Source organism: Cnephaeus nilssonii (assembly GCF_951640355.1).
Source record: "Cnephaeus nilssonii genome assembly, chromosome: 5".
In the NCBI taxonomy this organism is placed as follows: domain Eukaryota; kingdom Metazoa; phylum Chordata; class Mammalia; order Chiroptera; family Vespertilionidae; genus Cnephaeus; species Cnephaeus nilssonii.
This window is the reverse complement of record NC_137076.1, coordinates 86,285,813-86,305,697: the sequence shown is the minus strand read 5'-3', so window position 1 is coordinate 86,305,697 and position 19,885 is coordinate 86,285,813. Positions and strand designations below refer to the sequence as shown.

At 42.6% G+C, this 19,885-nt stretch overlaps 1 protein-coding gene across 1 annotated transcript; it reads right to left on the bottom strand.

The window, feature by feature from the left end:
* Nucleotides 1-11,664: 11,664 nt before the first annotated feature.
* On the bottom strand, nucleotides 11,665-15,026 carry SCGB3A2 (secretoglobin family 3A member 2). The gene is made up of 3 exons (XM_079771576.1): nucleotides 14,903-15,026; nucleotides 12,387-12,574; nucleotides 11,665-11,792 (listed from the first exon to the last, which is right to left on the bottom strand). Exons 1-3 carry the CDS (start codon nucleotides 14,955-14,957, stop codon nucleotides 11,769-11,771), a joined length of 267 nt encoding a protein of 88 aa, XP_079627702.1. The 5' UTR covers nucleotides 14,958-15,026; the 3' UTR covers nucleotides 11,665-11,768.
* Between the last annotated feature and the right edge of the window lie 4,859 nt (nucleotides 15,027-19,885).

Here is a 19,885-nt window from a genome sequence, read left to right as displayed (position 1 = left end):
AAACCCCTTTCATGAATTTCCTTTGCCTACAAAATCATTCAGCTGACATTAAAGGTCCTTCAATGATGCTAATATATCCTTCAATTTTCTCTCTCACTCCTGAAGCCAAGCCCTAATGCCCTAATGACAAATGATTTCTGTTTCAGGGCATGTCATCTATGTATATAAAAGCCTAAGCGACCATTATGATGGAATGACCCGAACGACCGATCACTATGACATGCACTGACCACCAGGTGGCAGACGCTCAACACAGGAGCAGCCCTAGCCCACAGGCCACTATTGCCAATGGGGCCTGCCAGCCAACCTCCACTCCCTCCCCATTGCTGGCAGGTCCCAATCGCCTGATCAGGGCTGGGCCCCTGGCTAGGATGGGGAATTAGGGTGGGTGGTGGTGTATGTGGGCAGTGAGAAAAGAAGGTGGGGAAAAGGCAGGGAACCATGAGGTGGCAGCGTGCAGGTGGTGAGGATAAGAGGAGGGGGAGAGGCGGGGAGGCGGGGAGATGGAGAATCGCATGGTGGAAGCATGTGGGCAGCGAGGGAAGGAGGTGGAGAGGTGGGGAGGTGGGGAGGTGGGGAACCTGATCAGCCCTGATCTCCAGCCTAGGGACCCCACCCGTGTATGAATTTGGTGCACTGGGCCTCTAGTCTATATAAATAAAAGCCTAAGCGACTATCTGACTGTTCGACCAGTAGCTATGACGCGCAATGACCACCAGGAGGCAGGCGCTCCAACTGATAGCTATGATGTGCACTGACCACCAGCGGGCAGACGCTCAACGCAGGAGATGCTGAGCTGTGGTGACTTGGCAGCTGTGGTTCTCGGGTGATGCACCTGGAACCAGAGAGGAGGGAGCCCGATTCCAGGGTGCATCACCCAAGAACTGCCCTCTCGCAATCCGGGACCCCTCGGGGAATGTCGGGGAGCCGGTTTTGGCCCAATCCCTACAGGTAAGGCTGATGGACCCCACTGGTGCAGGAATCCATGCACCAGATCTCTAGTATTTGTATAAACTGCCAATATCTTTGCATAGGCTTGTCTCTCTGACAGCAATGTAGGCCCCCAACCCCAACTCCATTCTCTTCAGCTGACAAGTCTAATCATTTTCTAAAGCCCAAATCAAAGACAAGCTCTCTGGAGACACCACAGATATCTACAATGTAAAAACTCAGGTATTCATACTCTGGGATTTCCTAATGCTTTGTAGAATCCTTCCTAACAGAGTTCTTCCTCACTCCCCCCACCCACCCTTTTTTTTAAATTACTTGTATCTCAATGCTTGTTTTCTCCACTAGACTGTAACCTCCTCACAGATCACATTTAAGTCCTCCTTCACCTTCTCAGCAGCTATTCCATACCCAAACCTTGTGACTATAGGATTCTGACATTAATTAATGATTCTAGATATATGAGCTTTACACTTGGCTTTGCAGTTCACCAACGGTATTTAATTTTGGACAGGATGTTTAATTTCTTTGAGCTTCAGAGGTATTTTATATGTAAAAAGAGAAAAATCATTCATTTTTCTATTCAATAAATATTTATTAATTTATACTATGCCAGGCATTGTTCTAGGTGCTGGAGATATAGTACTGAGCAAACATATAAAAGTATATGTATATATGAAGTATGTATGTATATGTATGTGTGTGTATATATATATATATATGAATGGACACCTAATTAATAGATTAGTTTGTATATTTAAAGAGATAATTATGTATAAATGGCTTTTCAACTATGAACTATTATAGAAATCTTAGATCCTATTTCTTTCTGACATAGAAAAATCTGGAAAAAAAGTGTGGCTAAAACATTATAAGATACCCTAGTGATGCTTCTAGCATTTCTGTTTAGTCTAATTTTTAATTCTTTTTTTTCTCATTATTTTCTTTTCAAGAGGATTTTTGGAACTTAATGATAATTGAGAATATTCATCAATGTGATCTCCCAGGTGATTTTAACTTACAATTTATAACTCAAATAGTAGTATATGGGACAGAGAAAAAAGGGTCTGATTTTATTTCACGAATTTGGACATCCATGCCTATCTATAAACAGAAAAAGTGTATTATTTTTGTCTTTACTTTGTTTTGCTGGAGTTTTTAGATTAATTTTAAAGAGGTTTTTTTTTTTTATCTTAAAGAAGATGATAACATAAGGATTAAGGGAGGAGGTACCATGTGGGGTGAGCCAAGTAAGCACTGGGAGTTAGGAGACCTAGTTCCTGTCACACTTTGCTAGGAACTTGTTTTGTGCACATCCAGCCTATGAACTGGGGGGATTATATGCACTAAAATCTAAGGGCCCATGTAATCATGCTATTAGTCACCCACAAGAAGAGTAACACTTTCTGAACCTAGTTCCAGGAGGGAAGACTAGCAATCTCTCGAATCCCACACATTCACATTTATGTACAAACAATATGGTTTGAGGAATCAGAAATATTTGCTGTCTTCTTATCCAGTTGTCTCCTGAAATGGATAGTAAAATACAAAAACATAAATATAGCACTGGAAAAGTAATTATATCAGCACCTAGCACGAACTGAGGACTTACTCTGTTTCATGCATTAAGGTGAGTGCTATTTATGTGCTACCTAAATTAATGCTAATGTCCCTATTTAAAATAGGTATTGTTAGCCTTAAATTTTATAAACGAGAAAAACCAAGGCTCAGAGATATTCATGGATGGGGCCATGTTACAAGGGAGGAGGAAAGGATTTGACTCAAGCAGCCTGACTGCAGAGTCTTAGCCTTCTCATTAAGCCCTAGTGCTACTACAGCGTAGGAGAAAGCAGAGGAAACAGTGACTAAGCTATTTCACCTGAGACATGCCTCAAGGTGCCCACAGAAAGAAATCACTACACCTTTGGTCAGTTGAGTTACCTCATTTGCATCTCCAGAAAGCATGGCCTTTCCCAACTGCCATTCCTTATCTGATCGGCAAATCGCCTCTTCCCCACTGGCTCCATTTCACAACTTGGGTGTGATTAGTGTAAGCTCAGAAAGCCACTGTCATGTTACCCCTGGACTTAGTCCACCCTTTTCCATAAGCTTTGAAGGGTGGAAATCAGGCTTGGGCGTTGGAATCAAGACACACTCCCTTCTGACACTCCTGACTCTCACCCCAAAGGCAGCTAAGCTCCTAAAAACACCCATGTTTGCATTTTCCCATTCCCATCTTCTCAGGGAACAGCCTACCTCTTGTTGCAGATGTCCTAAACCTTTGCCTTCACTCAGACTGCTGTTACATACCTCCACTCGTTAGTACCCACCAGCCAAATCCTTGGAGTGCCCTTCTAAAGATTCAATGTATGAAGCAGTATAATAGACAACATGGAGATAGGACGAGCAAAAGGCATAGAGGAGAAGCAAACCCACTTCTAACTTGGCTGCTTACTGATTATGTGCCCAAGGGGAAGTCACTTCTCCTCCTTGAGCCTCCCTTTCCTTCTTATTAATATTAAAAATGTGAGGGACTTAATTTTCCTGGTTCCTAATGCAGGAATTTCTTTTTTAGCTGTATCGAGGAAGCTTTGACTAGATTCATGAGACAATGGGCCCTAATGGGCAAGGAGAAATGGCTCAATCTAGGGACATAGAAAAACTGGGTTCTGAGAGAAGGAAGCCTCTAAAACAGAGATTAAATTTTGGATGGATTCATTAGATGTACCTCTTTAAATCCCAGTGACTGTGCATTTAATCAGTAGTTTTAAAAGTTTCATTTGTATGATAATTGCCTCATCATATCAAAAGTTATGTATAAAAGTGCCTTGATCATGCCTTGGGGAAAGTAAATTTAATAGGTAATTCACATGCAACTGATGAGCAAAACTGAAGTTGGGCATGACATCACTCAAAAGCCCCTCTATGAAGTCTTCTGGGAAAAGAATTTTCGAATTTTGAGGGAAAAACAAATTGCCTTTCCTAAGGATTGTCTCCTTTCTGATTATAATATTTATGTAACTTAACCTGTTTCTTGTTTTCCTCTCTATCTGTAAGCTCAAAGTGAAACTGATGACTCAATGTACGCCTATGTTTAACCTATGAGAATTTGCACTTTTTCCCTGTTGCTCATTCTTGCCTATCTTGCATTTTTTTGTTGTTGTTGCCTATTTCCTTAAATATGTATTACTAGAGGCCCGATGCATGAAAATTCATGCACTGGAGGGGGCCCTCAGGGGAAGGTGACACCACATCACACCTCTGCTGCTGCCACTGCCGATAGGGCAAGCCTTGGCCGGCCCTGGTTACCTGCGCCTTCGGCCAGCCCCGGGCAGCTGGGGGGCTGAGGGAACTGGAGAACTCCAGAGGCAGGCACGCGAAGCCACTGGGCCTGCCTGGGAGCGGGCCCGGCTTTGCCACGTGCCTGTGGCCCTGGCGGGGCTGAGGGAACTGGGCGCCGCCATCTTGTGGCTGGGGGCACTGCCATCTTTAAGGGTGTGGCAGTCAATTAGCATATTCCCTCCTTATTAGATAGGATAATTTCACTATAAATAATTTCACATTCTAAAGTGCAGAGACATAAACATCTAAAAGATGAAAAGATCTTTGTATTATTCTTAAATCCTAAGCCCTCTCTAGCTGGTAAATTTTCCTCTCTCTGGCTTGTGTTTCTAAGGACACACCTCCATGGCTCCAGAATAATCCAAGAGCAGCCAATTCCTGTTCTTCCAGTTCTTCTGCTCCACAGGTCCTGGAGGCCTCAAAGCACCTCCTAGCACCTCCTAGCACAGTCTCAGGATTCAGGCCCTGGCTTCCACCAAAGGCAGCTCATTTTGAACACCCTGATTTTGCATTTTTGCTTCTAGAAGTCAGGATAAATGTGTCCTCTTTGGGGTCACATTCTAGTTCATTGAGAACATATTTATTGACAGTACTAATTTTCCCTAATCATGTTGAAAGTTTCAATGCTGCAAAAATGTTAACTAATATGAGAATTATTATTAGCAAGAATAACCAAAGAATGGTCCAAAATAAGGAAACTAAAGCCCAGATAAAGTAACAAGTCCAAAGTCACAGGATCAGTAAATGATAAAAAGATTTTAATCTGACTCCAAAGAATACTTTCTTAACCCCTCAAAATGCATGAAGTTTCAGAGATAAAAGTTTCATATATCCTTTTTGGAAAGTCTTTAAAAATTATTTGAGCCCACTCTCCTGGGCTAGTAAATGAAAAAATGACTTATTAAAAAAAAAAAAAGAATGAGGTTATTGCTGTTCCACAGGGGCTTTATTATTCTCATAGAGGAGCAGAGTGTCTGGATGGAAATCTTTGAAAAGTCTTAGTGCAGCCCTGTCACTGCTTCTACCACCTCATGACACAGAGGTGGCTCCTTGGTGGCCACTGCTGTGGTTCTTGCCAATTAGTCATAGAGGATCGGACCATTGCAAAACCTGACCCAGCTGAGTCAGAAAGATTCTCCCAGCATTATTTAATCTGCACAGTAAGACCAGACTGAATTCAAAGAGCATGATGACAATTATGGCTGCGCTCTAGTCCGGAATAAAAGATCTACATGCTTCTGCTACTGAGTTCTCAAGAGCTGTCCTCCTGAGTCCTGTCCTCCCCAGCACTTTGAATCTGAAAGCAACTCCGGTATAAGTCCAATAAATCTTTTGTTTGACTGTCTTCCTCTTTTTATACAGCCACAATAGGTTTTCATGCAACACAAAGTCCTTTTAATAACATAAATGACTAAACAAAGAGTGAACACCTACTAAATAATGGAAAATGCATATTACTTTCTACAACAAATTCAGACAACCCACACGCTGCATTTCCCAGAGACTGTGCCAACCCACCCTGCAGCTTTCTTGAGATATAACTGACATATAACAGTGTGCAAGTTTAAAGTATAAAAGTGATGATTTGCTATATGTATGCTGTATATTGCTAAATATTTACTACAATAGGGTTAGTTAACAAAGCCATTACTCATATAGTTGCCATTACTTTCTGTGGTGAGAACTTTTAAGATCTACTCTCTTCGCAACTTTCAAGTACATAATACAGCATTGTTAATTACAGTCACCATGTTGCACATTAGATTACCCAAAATATACCTTATATTGATCTTATACCTGAAAGTTTTTACCATTTGGCCACTTTCACCTATTTCCTTCCACGCACAACCCTCTGTCTCAGGCAACCTACTGCCAACCTACTCTCTGTTTTAACAAGTTCCAATTTATTTGGATTCCACATATAAATGCAATCATACAGTATTTGTCTTTTTCTGTCTGACTTACTTCACTTAGCAATAATGCCCTCCAAGATTTATCCATATTGTCACAAATGACAGGATTTTCATCTTTGTCAAAGCTGAATAATATTATATATCTCACAATTTTTTATCCTTTAACCCATCAATGGACACTTAGGTTGTTTTCATGGTTTGGCTATGGTTGCAGTGAACATGGGGGTGCAGATCTCTTCATGATAGTGATTTTAATTTCCTTTGGATACATACCCAGAAGTAGGATTGCTGGATCATATAGTAGCTCTATTTTTACATTTTTTTGAGGAGCCTCCATAATGCCTGCAGCAATTTACACTCCCACCAACAGGGCACAAGGGTCCCCTTTACTCCACATCCTTGCCAGCACTTAGGTCTTGTCTTCTGATAACAATCATTCTAACAGGTGTAAGCTGATAAACATTGTGATTTTGATTTGCATTTCCCTGATAAATAGTGATGTTGAGCACATTATCATATATCTGTTGGCTATTTGTATCAGGCAGGCAGAGGTGGTTAGGGGCAATCAGGCAGGCAGGCAGAGGGGTTAGGGAAAAGTGTCCAGTCAGGTCCTCTGCCCATTTTTAAATTAAGTTGTTCTATTATTGAACTGTATGAGTTTCTTATGTAACCCCTTATCATATATATTATTTACAAATATTTTCTCCCATTCCATTGATTCCCTTTTTATTTTGTTGATTGTTTTGAGACTGCTAATTTCAACTATTACTTCCGCGTAAGCAAAATCACTTAAGATTACTCTATTAAGTTCTGACAGACTGCTTTTCCCTAACAAAAATCCCCCAAAATTTCTTTTCATATACTGAGTGCCTAACTGTGCCTGGGAAATACATTTACTGTAACTGTAGTAATCATATTACCTAGGTTTAAAAAACATGTCCTATCAGAGTTTCTCTGTCTTTATATTCACCTCTTTGTTGTACAATTTGAAATCACTCTTCCATGTTGGTAGTAAAAAACAACAACAACAACACACCAATAGAAACAGGTACCAAATCAGTACTGGATTGGATGCACCACTAAGAAGCAACCATCCAAGATCTCCAGCGTAATAGATTTTGAAGATTTCAATACATGTTTGCCCTTCCTACCCTTTACTACCTTTTCTTCCTGTCCTCCAATAAGACCCTTCTCTACAGCCTGTTTTGGAAGATTAACAATCTCTTGCATTTACAGAGTGTTTTTCTTTCATGAACACTTCACACTATTATCACACTATCCTATATAATAAAGAGGTAATATGCAAATGGTTGTCGCTACACTGAGGAGAGAGAAATGGGGACCAGCCAGGCACAAATGAGCTCGTGAAAGAGGACTGGGGACCAGCCAGGCTGTGGCCTGGGAGAGGGGCAAGCCACCTGCCCCATGGTCCCAGGCGCCAGCGCCTGAGGATGAAGCTGCCCACCCACAATCCCCTGCAGCTGTGGCCAGGCAAGGTGAAGAAGGCGTGGGTCCTGGGTGCCTGGAGTCATACAGAGGGAGGGAAGCCCGGGTCCCGGGTGCCTGCGACCAGCTGGAGGAGTAAATCCTGGGTACCAGGTGTGGGGCCAGGCCGAGGCAGTTAGGGGCGATCAGGCCAGCAGGGGAGCAGTTAGGGGCAATCAGGCTAGTAGGGGAGCAGTTAGGGGTGATCAGGCAGGCAGGCAGGCAGAGGTGGTTAGGAACGATCAGGCAGGCAGAGGTGGTTAGGGGCAATCAGGCAGGCAGGCAAGTGGTTAGGAGCCAGTGATCCCAGATTGCAAGAGGCAATTGGACACACCCCGAGGGGTCCCGGATTGGAGAGGGTGCAGGCCGGGCTGAGGAACCCCCCCACCAATGCCATAATTTTGTGCACCCAGCCTCTAGTAATGCCATAATTGCAATAAAATTGAAATACGCTGGTCAGGCATTATTTTCTTTATATAACAGGCGAGGTTCAGGAAAAATAATTGACATGAAAATACCTGAGCTAGTGTAGGCTGAGAGGGAACTCTAATCAGGTTTGTGTAGCCTCCAACACAGCACCCCTTTGTGAATAACACCCTGAAGACACAATCCACAGCATCACTACTCTTGTCCCCAATCCCAAAGTTCCTACCATGGCATCAGTCCTAAAGGAAATTTACATTTTTCATGTTACAGAGATGCTAAGCATAAAGAGTACTTCTATTAAAATATAATTCAAATTAAATCAAGACACTCTACTATATCCCATCTCATTCTGAGAAAAAGCTATATTATTCAACTAGGGGCCAAGTGCATGAATTCATACACCTTGAAAGAACTGTGGGCCATGAGGCTGCAGTGGGCACAGGGGCGGTTCTCGGCTCATCCTCCACGCCCCTGCCTGGCCCCTCCCACCACAGCCCCTGGTCCCATCTGCTGGCAGCTCTGCTCCCGCCGCTGCTGCTCCCACACGCTGACGGCACCAGTCCTGCTCGCACCCGCTGATGGCATGGAGCGAATGGGGCAGGCACCAGCAGCAGGTGTGAATGGGGCCGGCACCGGCAGCAGGGGCAAGAGGTGGCTCCAATGCCAGCAGTGGGTGCAAGCTGGGCCGTCACCGGCAGCAGGTGCGAGAGGCGGCTGCCAGCTCTGATTGCCCCTCAGGATCAGGGGGAGGTGAAGAAGCCCTGAGGAGCAACTGGGGCCGGCAGCCACTGCTTGCACCCACTGACGGCGCTGAGCGATTGTGTGCCGGTAGTGGGTAAGAGTGAGGCTGGCACAGGTGGCAGGTGCAAGCGCCCGGCGGGACTGTGGCATGTTGGAGCAAAGAACTTTCAGTAACTACCAGAAGCTCGCCCCAATGACAGCGACCGGTGCCCTGCCTTAGTCCGTTGCCCTAACTCACCTGCTCCACCATCCCGCCATGTTCCACACGCACCCCCTAGTGGTTAGGATACGTCATAGCAACTGGTTGTTCTGTTGTTTGGTCTATTTGCATATTAGAGTTTTATATATATATAGATATCCTTACAACAGTGGCTAGGATCAATCCTATCTGAGCTACCTGCTTCTCATTTCATCTTCTACTCCTCATTCCTTTGCTTTCTCCAGCCATTTGGAATCCTTGCCTTTCTTCAAATACTTCAGGCATATTCTTTCCTCAGAGCCTTGCATATCCCCTTCCTTCTGCCTAAAATACCTTCCCCAAGATAGCCAGTGGCTTTCTCCCTCACTTCTTCAATTCTTTCTCAGAGATGACCTTCTCAGTGAGAACTTTGTTGGCAATTTTAAATAAAATTACAGTTGTATTATTTGAAATCACTCTTTTACTTAAAATTGTACACCCTGGCCCACCATTTCTTTCCCCTTTAGCAGCTGTGTTTTTTTCTCCTAACACACTCATCTTTTAACACAGTGTTAAAACTTTTTTTTTTAAAAAAAAACTTTGCTCCTTGGAATTCTACTCCCAATAGAATGTAAAGCTCCATGAGGAAAGATTTTGCCTCTTTTGTTCAATGTTACTGGTATAATCATGAGCAATTAGAACAGTGTTCAGCAGAGAGCAGCTGATCAATAAATATTTGTTGTATTCTGTATTAAGTAAAGAAATTAAACAACAGAATGTCCACCTGAGAACAAGAAAGTAAGGATGCACATGGGACATCTCATGGTTCTTGTGTTCAAGTAGCTCACAATCTTGATGTTAGTTGAGCATGTGATCAATTAATCACATTCAGCATGACCTGGTATATTGAAGCACAGAGATGGTAGCATGGTAAATAGGACAAAGAGCCATTAATGCTCCCTTGGGAAATGTGGGAAGACTTCTCAAAGGTAATAATATCTGAGCTACATCTTGATAGATGAGAAAGGATTTAGAGACCCGGAAAAGGAGGAGTAAGGACAATTCAACTGGAAGAGACAGTTTAAGTCAAAGCTTAGCCTGTGGCAATGCTTGTCATTCCAAGATGGCCCTGCAAAAGCTACCTAAGATGATAATGATTATTGGGACATATTTCATGCTTAGTCCTTCTAAATGTTGCCTCATTGAATGCTCACAACAAGTACAAGAATTAAATATTACTATTCCATTTTGAAATAATGCAATTGAAAACCTGGAAGTTTAAGGAACCTGTCCAAGATCACTTAGATTACTAATTTGTGCAAGCCTAAAGCCTGAACTTGAACGTAAATCTGTGCAAGCCTAAAACCGCTGTTTTTCACTTCACTGCTTTTTCAGTCTATATAGGATTCCCTTTTGTTATTTTTATGTTGAGAAGGGGAACTTATGGTCTAATTCAATAAATGACAGAAGACCTAAAAAGTCAAATCGGTGATGGTGAGGTAACCTAGAAGCTGGTAACAGGAGGAAGCCACTAGCAACTCAGCTGAGAAGAAAGAAAAGAGGGGGGTATAACCAGAGCCAGAGACTGGAGTCAACTGACAAAAGTTAGAACCAATGCAGATCTATCCAGCAGGACTTAGCAGCTCAGACACAGTACAGACACTTCCAGAGACATCTTCCAAATAGAGAGGGAGAGGAGGCCACATTCTGGCTTTCCCCTTTTCCAACCACCTATCTCCAGCCTGGGACTCCCAGGGGCAGAACAGAGGCCCAGAGTCAGCTGACCTTGGAACCTGAGAAAGTCAACCTGCAGGGTTCAGCTTCATGCCCTCTGTCTGCCCTACCCAGAGCAGAGTAGAGGAACAATGGGGAATGAGTTTGAGGGCAAACAGCCCCAAGGCTGTTACTAGATCAAGTCTAAAGGCAGACTATGGCAGACATTTTGGGTAGGGGAAAAAAGTTGATTTTCCATTAAAGCATAGAAGTGTTAACAGCAAAGAGATTTGGCTATCTTTTTAGCATGGCTGTGACTGGAGTCCATGTGAAGAAAGGGATATTGATAAGACCATGAAGGGCCTTGCATGCCACGCTAAGGAGCTTGAAGTCTATTTTATAGGTGGTCATATATATCCAAAATTATGTCTTGAAAAGAAAATGCTGGCATCGTTATAGATGTTATCATGGGGGGTGGGGAAGGACAGGTTAGAACACTTTTGCCAAAGGCTGATGTAGTAAAGGCCTAACTTGGTGAAAGGGTCAGTGAAGCTTTGGAGTGGTCCTACCATAACTACAAACTTAATGGAGAGTCACATTCTGCTGGTGTAGTCTCCAAACCAATGAGGTTTGTGAGGCCCTAGACTTGTCAGACAATACTCTGAAAATGCTTTTCATTGCATGCTTTAAAGTTTCTTTAGGGATAGGAGCATAAGGGGTCTGGAAACAGTATCAGAGAACCAACAATGGAGATGTTTACCTTAGAGATAAGGAATCATGTCTTACTGAAAAGGTGAGTTACCTTTAGAACAACAGGCTCTCTGGAGCCTAGGACCCAAGGGAAAGGTTATCTAGTTAAGGCCCTTCTGAACAGAGGGCCCAGAAAGAAAAATAAGACAAATTGAAATCTACTCATTGCTTTATTCATTCTTTCCAGGAGTCACTACATTTTAGGATGGAACGAGTTTCAGCCAGGGAGCAGGAGACCATGCTCCTCCTTCCATTCTCGCTTTATCCTGTCATCACAGCAAATGTGAAAGGGCCCCCTGAAAGGCAGAACGACAGTAATAAAAATAAGAGCAGGTTACATGTAATTAGCACGTTTCCAAAAATAGTCACTCCTACTTAGCCACCATTTTACTGACAGGAAATCAAAGTCTCAAAGTGGTTAAGTCCGATCACAGAGCTGGTAAATGGCAAAGTCACAACTAGAGAATAGGTCTTGCCCTGGTCAGGAAGTTCAGTTGATTAGAGCATCATCCTAATATACTAAGTTTGTGGGTTTGATCCCCAGTCAGGGTGCATGTAAGAATCAACCAATGAATGAATCAATAAGTAAACAACAAATTGATGTTTCTCTCTCTCTTTCTTTTTTCCTCTTCCTTCCTCTCTCTCTAAAATCAATATATACATTAATTTTTTTTTCTTTAAACCCACAGGTCTCTGTTATTCACATATTCTTACTGGAAATGTAAATACTGCACTTTTCTCAAGATTACTGACCATGCAAACTTTGTATGAGCCATCAGTAAGGGGGAAATACACATTCACAAGTGAGAATGGGGTGAGGTGGGAGACGCGTAAGCATTCAGGGTAGCTGAGCCCTGCCTGTGACAAACTACCCCACAAGCTGTCGTTACCAGCAGTTTCTTCACGGACTCAGAGGCCTCTGGGCCCAGCTCATTCACACACTTCCTTAGCCCTTCTATGAGGTGCTCAACAGAAATGCCCAGAGTCTGCAGCAGAAGCTTGAGTGGATCCAGAAGGGGAAGGGCATCCACAGGTAAAGGTACGGCATTCTTGACACTGCCGAGGAAGAAGGCGGTAGCTGCAGAGCAAAAGGGAAACCGAGTGAAAGAGGAGCATCTGCTCCTGTCTATGACCTCACCACCTTCCACTTTGTCCATCAACGGCTCCATTCCAGCCATGCTCATTTTGATCACCCATGAAAACTTCTGCCTTGGAGCCTTTGCACCTGCTGTCCCAGTTCTCTAGAACTTTCTTTCCTCAGATAGCTACATTATTTGGTCTGTCCTCACATTATTTGGTCTCTCCTCAAAAGTTACATTCTTAGAGAGGTATCAAAAAAATGGCACACCTGTCATCCTCTATCTTTATTTTTTCTTACCACTACCTAGAATATTAAATCTTTTTGTTTTTGCCTCTCTCCTCTCACTAGAATGTAGGCTCCATGAGGAAAGGAACTTATGTTTCACTCACTACTGCGCCCCATGCCTAGCGCACCACACTGCACCTTGGCAGGTAGTAAGCACTTAAACCATACTAGTGATTTGACTGAACAGGGATGTACTTTGCATGTAAATTGAGATGCCATAAGCAAACTCAACTTGGAGACAGGAATGGATCCAATCACAGCCCAGGAAACTGTTCCCAACCAATTTAACTCAATGCTATAAAAATAACTGAACAATGACTCTGTACCAGTTGATGTAGCTACATAGATGCATAAGAACACTCCATTCTGAGAGCTCACATAGTCTGGTGGACAATATGATCTGTGTACACCACAGTGCTGCATATTATGGGCAATGCTCTATGGAAATACGAAAGAAGGGATAACTAATTCTGGTGTGGGTGAGTGTTGCAGGAATCTTCTCAGAGGCTAGAGTTGTGTCTTGAGGCAAATGCCAGCATCACAAGGTAAATAAGGGAACAGAATTTTAAAAAGAACAAAAGTAACAAAGGCATGAGATATTAAAATGAAAGTGTATGCGCAGTGTAGTGAGTCTTCTGCCCAGAATGGCTGGAGTGCAGAACTCCAGTGGGGTGTGCTGAGGAGGGATAAAGGGGGTGAGGCTGCAAATTTCAGGTGAGGTCAGGTTTTTCAAAGCCTTGAATGACATACTAACGAGTTTGAGGTGTTTTTTGTGTTTTTTTCCTGAGAGCAATGGGAAGCTATCAAGGCATTTATGAGACAACTGCATTTTGTATCTTCAGTTTAAAAAAGGTAACTTTCATATAGAAAACGAATCAGTAGAAAAGTATAGAGAATGGAAAAATATGTAATTTTTGTAAAATGCGTGCAGATATGTAAACATACTTGTGCATGAACAGATTCTTAAGAATTCCTATTTCATATTCTCCTGCTGGCTAAGACCCTGCCCTAGTTCATTTTCCTCTGGAATCCTTTTCATGTTCCCATTCAAATCATAAAAATTGAGTCTGTTTATCTTCACCTTCTACCACCTATTTTCCCTCCAGAATTTTCTTCCAGTGAATGATATTTCTTTCCCTCCACCCATCTTTCAGTGGTCACCTCTGCCAATGGATGTTTGTCCCTGGAAACTAAACAACAAAAATAGCTGAAACTGATGAAATTATAAATTTGTCAAAAATTCCATAAGCTGCCACTTAGTTTCTCATGACTGATCTCTTTACTTCTTATTTTAAACACTTGGTTATCTCCTCTGTATGTACTTAAATACTTATATATCTCTGCAATGCTCTCTGTTCTCTGAATGAGCAATGGCCATCACTGAATGGGTCAGTTCCCACTGTCCTCCAAGAAGCCAGCCTCTGTACCCCACCCAGACATTGAATGGTTCGCCCTCCGCTCTCCCACTGCTCTAGCTGAATACCACTGTACTCATTTCTACAGAAGTCTTATCCCCCTTGCCACACTATAGGCACCCTGAGAACAATATTGATGTCTGATCCATTTCTGAATCTTCCAATGCTAATCCAGTGCCCAACAGGTTGTAGCCATTCAATAGATAGCCACTGAGCATGTGAACAGATTAGTGTAACTGTCTCAGGAGAATCAAGCTTGCAACCTGACTGATCAGAGATGATAGCAAGAATGACTCCATATAGTGTCAAAAGCATAAAAGGAGGAAGCTGCAAAGTCAGGTTTTGACTAAAGATTAAGGAAGATAAGGAGAACTATGGTGATCAATGTTCAACAATGAAATCTCTGTTGACCTTCAGTGGGAATTGGCTAACTTCTTATGTAGCATGAACTAGGGGTATTGGGCTAGGGTTTAGATTGTGTTAAGTGGAGTACATCTGAAAACCCTTCCAACCTTACCATACCGTGATTCTAAAACTCCCTCCACCATATACCTTAGCCTTGGCTTACTAGTTGTGTCCTATGAAGAGAAAGGTAGAGAAATGTCATACGTTCCAGGCTACTTACCAGAGTAACTGCAAATGCCAACGGTCACCAGCAGGAGCACAGTGACCAGCTTCATGGCAGGTTATCTGTGATATCTGCCTGGAGTGAAAAAGTAAATCTGCCAAGCCAGGGGTCTCACGTGCTTCAGCAAGTGTAACAGTGGCGTTTGCACACACGCATATTTATACACCTACCGAGGACCTGAATTTCAGTCACTGCCACTTGATTCGCTGCAGCAATGAGGAGCATGAAGGTCATGTTTGTCACTTAAACAAATGGGAGGTTTTTCCGCTTTCTCTCATGTTCCCATGAGAAACAAAGCCCTCGTTTAAAGCATTCTCAAGGACCTCTTGCACAAGCCCTTGCAAAACAAAACAGATGCCAGGGTGGGAGGCAAAGAGCTCTAAGAATCCTTCTTCTGAAAGAATATTGAAAAAGAAGGGAAGGTTTTGCATTGACATGAGAAGGCGTGAAAGTTCTGTTGAATTCCTCCACCTTTCTACTTATTTAAAGTTTGGAGATTCGCATTACCCAATGAACTACCCAGTTGAGGAAGCCATCTGGAGGTCCCATGGGCTGTGGTATAATATGGACTCAGCTTAATGACATCTAGTGCCATATTTCTGTAGAACTTACCTCCACCCATCCCAGCTCCACTCACACATCTACTATGGCAAGATCTTCGACCTTTGCTAATGCCTCCAGTTGTTTTTGGAAACCCTAGAGTGTGCCTTCTCTGTGCCCTCAGATAGAATAATAAGCCCAGGATCTAAAACAAAAATGCCTTTTTAAAAACTTGGGATGCAATATTTGCTCTTTGTGTAATCTTGGATTAGACATTTTTTTTTTATAGTATTAGTATCCTTATCTAAAATGGGGACATTAACAGCAGGACAGTCCCAAAGACGTGACCCTAAGAAAAACTTTCTTTTGCCAGACCCTATCTATATAAACAAGATGAATTGCCGAAATATGCCTATTAGAACCACCTGGCAGTTCAAGCCCTTGCAATCATGCAAAAGGAAAGCTGGGCTGGCCACAGAAACAATCTGCGGAAAGGCTGCCCTCCTGAACCAGAACTCAGCCATGGGGACTCAGGATGAACCTACTAGGAAGCCCAAGTCCTGGAGCTGCTTAGGGAACCTGGTGCCTCATAAGCAAGGAAGAGGAAAAAAGAACCTTGCAGGCAAGAAATAGAGATCAGGGTTCCCTGGCCAAACGGCACTAATGGCCCCAGCAACCCTCACTATTAAGGAAGGACTCTGAACACTTTCAGGAAGGTATGCTATGGCCCAGTCCCCTTAAGGTGCAAGGCTAGGGGTTGGGGCCTAACTTGAGGATGTCATATTGTGGTGAGGATTTAATGAAATTACGTAGACAAAGGATGCAAATGAACCAAACCAAGATTAACACTTAATAAGTCTCTCCTATTATTAACTCCTATAAGTTACTGAGCTGCCATGGCTATTTCTTTATGTTTCTTCTGCTTTGTAAACTGCATGAAGGAGATCATGTAGTATTACTGCCACTCATACTCAGTCCTGCCACTTCTACTGCTTTCTCTGCAAGAGATGGCTTCTGTTTTTCCTGGGTATTACCCCTCCACCAGGTATGCTGATGTGCCCAAACCCTCAAAAAGCAAGGTTGTGTGGTACAGTGGTGGTGAATCCATTCCATCTTTATTTGTATGTTATAATCTTTTTATGGGACACTAATCAACCACTGCCCTCATCTTGCTTGTCATTTGCAAGTTTTCTTTGTATTCCTTTCCCTACATTTCCCCTCTTTTGCTCTGCTCTATACCGGAAGTTGAGTTGGTCATACTGTGGCTTCCAGACTTCCTTGTCCACTGTGTCTGGTTAGGATTAGATAAGGGAAGGCACTGGTGGAGACTGCATCTTCCCCACGGCTCCCACTCCTTCCAAAAATGCCCTTTGTCTGTGCTTCCACCCAAGTCAGGCTGATCCATCACTGTCCCAGTTTCTGTTGGGTGGCTCCAGCTCTGGCCCCAGCTTCTCACTCTGCTCCTCCAGGCCAAGAAGCAGGAGCAGCCTCCAGCATTTTCTAACCTTAGGAATGACTCACCTCCACCACTAACACCCCCGCCCCATTGCTTTCACTGTATTTCTAACATCTTGTAAATTATCCTCCAAGTTAAATTTTTCCTGTTTGATCACCTGGTAAGGTTTTAGTTTCCTGGCTGGACTCTAACTAATGAAGCATCCTAAAATACTGTAGAACTTTTGGTAAAAACAGATCTTTCCTTTTTTAAACATAGGCCTCTCTCTCACAAGCACCAAGTTATGAATCCATGAGGGGCAGGGCCAAAACTTAACCAAGAGAAATAGAGCTTTATACACATACAGATGTTTCTCCTTCCCAACCTCTGCAGCACTTTGTACTGTCTCAAGTTTGTCTGCTGGTCCCAGAGTGAGTTCTTTCCCAGGAAGCTCCTCAGACTCCTTTGCTAATAAAGTTCTGATGAGCCTATCAAGTAGACATGCGGTTTTGGCCAAAACCTAATAGTAGACTTGATGGCTTACACTAAAGGTTAGAACCTGCTCCACACAAAATACACCCGGAAAGTCTTCAAGCACTAGTTTTCACTCATTTAACAAATATTTACTGAGCACCTACTGTGTGCCAGGCACTATATCAGGAACTAAAGCTGGAGGAGTAAACCAGGCAAGCAAACTTCATGCCTTCATTGAGCTGAAAGTGCAATGGGATAAACAGACAATAAACAGGTAAACAAAGAAAAGAACTAATGGTCAGTGCTATGAAGAAGCAAATAGGATGCTATGTTAGAGAATGAGTTGATGGGGAGTCCAGTCCGATTTAAAAAGAGACTTGGACACCGTTAATATGGCTACTTCCATCCTTTGTATGAACTGAGCCATTGTATTAATCACATCTTTTTATCTTGGGGACTTGCTGACCCTGGGAATAATGCCCCTGGCAGGGCTAGCTAATTCCTAGAGACAGCAAACAATGCATTTGGAAGTGACCTTTCAAATGCAAACCCACCAATCCAAAACTCACATTGTCAACCCCCTCCCTTATGGAGCTCTGACCCTCTAGGTCACTATCCCTCTGTCCTGGCCTCCAGGGCCAGTTACCAGAAAACTAGGAACAGCCCTTTCATCCTGAACCCATTGAAATTATTCAAACTAGCCTATCCTAACCCTGCTTACCCTGTCTCTCCCATCCCTTCCCATGGGAACCACAATATATAGGCTGTGCCCACTTCCTGCCCCACCTCGTGACAAACCTGATGCTTCCTGTGTGGCATGCCCGCCCCCTTTTCTAGGGATCTGTGATTTTAACAAACTTGGCAATGGCAGTCATCTCCTGATCTGTTAGCCTGAATAATAATAAAATATATTTTAAAACAGCCACGTAGCCTTTTCTTGTACTGATGCTTTCTCTCTTTGCAGCATAATTATTTGAATGTGTTCTTTCCCAGGACTCATTTGTAAACATCTTGAGGGGGTTTGTCTTGTTCATGTTTGGATCCTACACACTTGATAATATTATTAGGAACCACTAATCTGTGCTAGGCACTACATTCTGCTTATGGTTTCCATTTCATTCTCACAAAACCACTGATGATAAGAGCTTTCCTCCCAGCCCTAACCGGTTTGGCTCAGTGGATAGAGCATCGGCCTGCGGACTGAAGGGTCCCAGGTTCGATTCTGGTCAAGGGCATGTACCTTGGTTGTGGGCACGTCCCCAGTAGGGAGTGTGCAGGAGGCAGCTGATCGATGTTTCTAACTCTCTATCCTTCTCCCTTCCTCTCTGTAAAAAATCAATAAAATATATTAAAAAACAAACAAAAACAAAGAAAACAAGAGCTTTCCTCCCATTTTATACATGATAGTCTGAAGCTGGAAGCAATGAATTAACTGCCAACGTCACTCAGACAATAAATAACATAGCCAGAACTTGAGTCCTTTCTTTTCTGATTTGTATTTCTTTACCTTTAAACATTTAATTAATATGCATTTCCAGTAAGCATTTGTGAAACAAATTAATTTATGAAGAGAAATGAAAGGAAAAATAAATGAATGTCAGTGATTCTAAATTAATTTTGGATGTGCTTTTTGAATGGATTTCTTGTGGAGATTAAATTTATAATCGCGAGTGGAAATTCAATTAGCCATCCCATTCAACAACTCTTTGTTGAGCATGTTTGGTGCATCTGGCTCTGTGGCAGATTCTGGAATGCAGCAGTAGCAACTTGGGCATGGATCTTGTCTCGTTTTAATTAATGGACACTGTTATTTTTTTCCTCTGTAAGAGGAATGGCAATTATAAAGAGGTCACCTGAATATAGATGCAAGACACTGATCAAAAAGAAGAAAAAAACTCAGCCTAAGATTTCATCTAACTCTCTTCCTTCTAGCTGAAAGAAGACGGTCATTGGAAATGTCAAACTAGAGCCTCGTATCTTCTTTACTTGCTGCAAATTGGATAGTCAAAAGTGACCCAAACTTAACTCTATATGAAAGGGGAAAAATCGTCTTCAAATTTGTCTTTAAAAGCACAAGCATATAACATATAATCAAATGCCACAGATCAGTGTATCAACTTCATAAAGCTTGGAGAAAAGCAAACTATATGTTCCTGGATGCTTTCCACATCGATCGCTTCCCATTTAGTGCAAGCAAATCAGTCCATTGTCATTTGAGGCTAACTTTTAGCTCCTTTTCTAGGCACTGCAAAGAAATCCAAATGGAATGTGAGCACAGGAGGATTTCATACAAGAAATGACCAAGACCCAATAGAAGCATAATCTAGGGAACATCAGAAGGGATATAAGTGATCAGTCCAGGCTTGATTTTCCAATGAAGACTTCATGAATTCAAGTGGTTCTTGAATTAAAAAATTTGGATAAGCAGAGAGGATGAGAAATAAAACCAGTATTTGCAATGTTTTATATTAGAAAACAATTTGAGACAATCAGGTGGGCTGAAAAGAAGGATGCATGGACAGTATGTCTTT